The sequence below is a fragment of the Nicotiana attenuata genome, unplaced genomic scaffold, assembly GCF_001879085.1.
Source record: "Nicotiana attenuata strain UT unplaced genomic scaffold, NIATTr2, whole genome shotgun sequence".
Lineage (NCBI taxonomy): Eukaryota > Viridiplantae > Streptophyta > Magnoliopsida > Solanales > Solanaceae > Nicotiana > Nicotiana attenuata.
Genome location: NW_017691983.1, coordinates 30 through 5,516, shown reverse-complemented (window position 1 = coordinate 5,516; position 5,487 = coordinate 30). Strand labels below are relative to the sequence as shown.

At 34.9% G+C, this 5,487-nt stretch overlaps 1 protein-coding gene across 1 annotated transcript; it reads left to right on the top strand.

Annotated features, from left to right (window-relative positions):
* Positions 1-668: 668 nt before the first annotated feature.
* On the top strand, positions 669-1,728 carry LOC109222536 (the record flags this gene model as incomplete). Its single annotated transcript, XM_019386880.1, has 2 exons — positions 669-1,279; positions 1,429-1,728. Coding segments are annotated over 2 exons (911 nt in total), but the record flags the coding sequence as incomplete, so codon positions are not given.
* Between the last annotated feature and the right edge of the window lie 3,759 nt (positions 1,729-5,487).

The window sequence follows — 5,487 nt, the reverse complement described above, 5'->3', positions numbered from 1 at the left end:
CTACATAGCAAAGCATGGAAGATACAAAAGAAAAAGCAAATGCAATTATTGAGACGATCACCAAGTGAGTCATACAAGAAAATGCCAACATATCTTTATATGTTAGAGTACGCTAACCCAGGATCAGTGACACGACTACACATTGAAGGAGATGGGAGCTTCTTGTATGCATTCATAGCTATATATGCATCGATTAGAGGATGGGTCTATTGTAGGCCAACAGTTGTAGTTGATGGAAGTTTTTTAAAGTCAACATATAGAGGGACCATACTCACGGCTTCCACGCAAGACGCAGAGGGTAAGAATACAATCCAATTACATTCAGTTAAAGAAACAAAAAATATTTTCAAATATTATATGATACCAGTATGGTATACAAGTATACCAACAGAGTATATAGTTTTTTTGCCACACACCTGCACCTACCTATGACTATACTACTATATGAAATACTAAATTAATATTTTGTGTACAATCCAATTACATTCAGTTAAAGAAACAAAAAATATTTTCAAATATTATATGATACCAGTATGGTATACAAGTATACCAACAGAGTATATAGTTGTTTTGCTACACACCTGCACCTACCTATGACTATATTACTATATGAAATGCTAAATTAATATAGTGTTTTGTAATTGATATTTTGTTCTTTGGATTTACAGGACAAATTCTACCCCTCGCATATGCAATTGTTGATTCGGAAAATGATGCATCGTGGGAATGGTTCTTCGTGCAGTTCAGAGAAACCTATGGACAAAGAGAGGGAATGTGCATTGTATCAGACAGGCGTGATGCTATATGGAAAGCAACTTTAATTGTCTATCCAGAAGTCCCTCATTGTGCATGTATGTTCCATCTGTGGAACAACATAAAGACAAACTTCAGGAAGAGCCAAAAACAAATCAAAGAAGTATATTTTGCGTTAGCAAGAGCATACACTATTGAAGAATTCAACAGGCATATGGCAGAGTTAGAAGCTATTGATAGTAGAGTGAAAACATACCTGATGGATATTGGATATGATAAATGGTCCCGGGCGCATTCCAAGGCAAATAGAACCATGACCATGACATCGAATATTGCGGAATCAGTAAATGCAGCAAACAAGCACGCAAGAGACCTCCCAGTTGTGAATTTGCTTGACTTTATGACAACATTGATTCAAAAATGGAATTACACAAATCGGAAGGATGCAGTGGAATCATTTATGAAGATTGGTGCAAAGTATGAAAAAATATTGGCAGATAATACTATCTTATCACAGATGATGACGGTATGCATTTTCAAAATCATAAAAACACTGCATGTACTGTATTTTTACTTTTTTACCTTAGTGATTTCACTAAACAACTGAATATTGTTATTTAAAAAATACTATTACTTCATATAGCTAATGACTTTTCTTAATTAAAATTATACTAGGTGTTGCCATCAACTGAATTCTTACATTTAGTAATTGATGGCCAAACAAGAAATGTGGTGCGCCTACATGAAAGAAACTGCACTTGTGGGAGGTTTCAGCTAGACGATATTCCATGTCCACATGCAATGGCAGTTATACAAAAATTCCATATGGATTCATACAAGTATTGCTCAGATTACTACAGCATATACTACTTGCTGAAAACATATGAGATACCAGTAAATCCATTGCCTGATGAAACAACGTGGCAAATTCCAGAACATGTCTCTTCGCAGGTGGTACTGCCACCAAAAGGATAAATCAAACCAGGAAGACCTAAAAAGGAGAGAGGCATAGGAGGCTGGAAGAAAATACAGTTACATGTGCACTATGCGGGAGAAAAGGACACAACCGGAGAATATGCCGAAATATTCCAAAGAGAGATTGATATAACGATTCAATGTTTTTATAGAACTCATATATCGTAGAATCATAGCATTTGAATTGCAAAGAAATAAAATACATTTCTTGCATTAGACATATATTTGGTATGATGATTCTTTGCGAAATTACTTGGCAACAAATTTATATGGCTACTTGTATTTTCAATAAGAATCTGTTTATTTTCTATTTTAGTATATAAAAGTGGGATGCATTTACATCTAGTTGTTGCAGGAAAAAAGATGCTAAAATATATATGTGATACCCAAGTGGTATATCTGTATACCTTATTGGTATATATCTTATTAGTATCAAAATATGTGCAGAAATAGAAGTGGTGCTGCAAATGCAACATTTGTACATACTTTGTTAACAAAATGGGCACGCTTTGCAACTCATGTCTGTACTGAAGTATAACAAATTGGAAGCCATTTACATGCAGTTATTGTACATCATCAGGTACATTAATACAAGGTGATACCCAAATGTTATATTTGTATACCTCGCTGGTATATAGTGGTATTGAACTAATATGGCTAAAACAAAATATGCGCAGAAATACAAATGGTGCATCAGATACAGCGTGATACCGAAAATGCGCACGCTTTGCAACTCATGTCACTACTTACATCTAGTTGCTGCAGGAAAAAAGGTGAGTCAAATACAATGTGATACCCAAATGGTATATCAGTATACCTGATTGGTATATAGTTCTACCGCACTAATACACCATCTATGCTAAAACTACAGATGTACATTAAAGCTTAGACCATCATCACATTCAAAAGCAGATCATTTAACTTCGCTTCATCTGCCCCTAATTTTCACTTGCAGAATCCATTAAACCTTACCCTCTGGCAAAGGAATGGACCTCGGCATCCTAATAAACCAACAACTTTATGGAAGAAGCCTAAGAAAAGCCTAATAAAACAAGTTGAAATCAGAAACAAAATCAGCAAATTTTCAGCATCAAGAGACATAACTAGACTGATAACCCTTATTTACTTGAAGAAATCTATACCACATACTCTGAACCAGAATAATTAAATATGACAAAAGAAACATTAGCCGCTGGAAATATTTTATAAAGGCACAAGTTTCCTACAGTCTTGAATTAGCAGAAGGTCATTTACTACAAACAATACCATACTTCACCAAAAACTATTAAAATCCTGCAAAGTTTTCATGATACGATTAACTAAAACCAAAAAGAGACCTATACTACTTCTTGCGTTTCTTTCCACGAGTCTTTTTAGGTGCTACTGGAGCCTCAGATTCACTTGATTCGCCATGCAACTGCTTGTTCCTCCCATAGTGCCACAACAGTATACCAAACCTAGCTCGAAGACCATCCACATCAAAATTGGCAACAAGGATTGGAAGATCTTCAATAATATACTCAGCAAAGCAAGCAACATATACTCCATAATCTCTGAAATAAAATAAATGAATAGAATATAAAAATCAATTAGGAGTGAAAATGTTAATATGAATGAGGAAAACAAAGTAATAAATAAAGTAACTATTCTTACGAATTTTGCTGTGCTGGCAGATTTGTAATCAGTTCAATCTCAAAAGGATCAGTCAAATTCTTTCCCATGTTCAGACCATTTTCTACTACAATATCACTTCTTTGGTTATAAAATTCAATACTAACTAGAAATAGGGGGATCAACACAGCATAAGCCTCTGCCACTTTTTGAATAGCTTTTTTGTGCTTTCGACTACGTAGCGAGTCATATACGTAAAAACATCTCTTGTGGAATGACACACACCCCAATATCCAATTCCAACTTTCTACCAAATTAATTGGAAAAAGGACATGATCAACCTGGTGCCATGGAGTGTTGCAATGCATCCTAAATCCTTTCATGTACTGCATGATATCGTCTGATCTATCAATCAAATGATCTTGTTTCCCACCTTTTACAAATTCTGTGAAAACACCTTTGAATGATATTATTAAAAAGAGTATCTGTAGTTGTGACTTTGATTGGCATATTAATTCCATATTTTGCCTTCTTCCTAAGATAGTAGAATATAATATTCAAGTGCTGCAAAAAAGAGAGGAAGAAAACATGACTACCACTAACAATATGGATGAACTACTACAACAACAAAAATAAAAAGCAGTACACATACAAGAACTAGAGAGCGGCCTGCCAGAATAGTTTAAGGTATGGAAAAACGTCTTATCATCAATCTGTTCAACTTCAAAGTCAAAACAAGGCTCTAGCTTTTGATCACCAGGTAAATACACTTCCCTATTTCGTATAAAAGAAGATATGGATAAGAAATATAACAACAAACATTAAGAAAAAATGAAAACAAAAGTACATGGAAACGAATACGCACTCTCCCAATTGCATGTTTGCTTCAACAAAGTTTGAGAATGCAGTTGTAAGCTTAAAATCAACAGTCTCTGAATGTCATTTACAAATGGAAATCTTCCTTTGATAACCTTCGAGGATCCCCCAACTGCACTAACACCAGATTGCCAGTCATTCCTATACGGCGACTGTTTTACAGCTACGGGGCGCCTTCTCCGTGTGAAAACTGCAGGAGTAGTTTCAACATCTGTTTGTATCTGGACAATACTTCTTGATACCGACTGATCAGGTTTAGACTTATTTACAGCACGAGTTGTCAGTTCATTTCCTGATTGATTTACATTACATCTCCCTCCTTGTGTAATGGCAGCAATTAGATCAAGTTGAGAATCAGTATATTCAAAATCAGAATCCAAGTGAAGATCACCCCCGTGTCGACATGGAGCTTAAATTAGAAAATGCTAGTGAATAAATAAATATACAAAGTTAAGAAATTTAGAAAAAAAGAATGAAAAGTTATATATATATAAGACATTACCAGAAGGCAAATTCACATTACTGCCACCAACATCCACTTGACCAACACCATCAACCCGACATGCTGAACACATAAAAGCATTATCAGCATAACTACTTAAATAAAAAATAAAAAACTATCAAGAACCTATCATTTACATACTAACTACAGAATTAGAAACATCAACATCGTACCCTGTGGAGCAGTATTAGACTCAATAACAACATCTGCTCGTGTCTGTACAGGGATTCCTGATGGCAGCGGAGCAGGACCCGACTTTTTAACATCATGAGATGACTGCTTATATGTTGCTTGTTGTGTAATGGCGGTGATTTGATCAATTGCAGATGCAGACAGTTCAAAGTTAGAATCCAAGCCAAAATCATGCTCATTTACGAAGGGGGCTGAAAAAAGTTTTTTTAAAAAAGGTTAGTCAATGCACAAATACATAGAGTTAAATAAATAAAAAAAGAATTAAAAAATTACATATACAATATTTTACTAGAACACAAATCATCATTAACTACGCCATCACTTGCTGTGACGTTCTTCACATTGACACCAGTGGCACCTCCATCTTGACCAACCCCACCAAAACCAGATACTAAACATATAAAAGTATAAGCAAGAGTACTATTTTCAAAAAACAATAGCAAAAAAAAAAAAATCAATCAAATCTGTGATTTACATACTAGAAGGTGTTTTGGGCGTGCTATTTCCAATAACTACAGGATCATTCCCAACGTGGCCACTTTCAAACTGGTCATAATCATTATGAANCATCACACGAA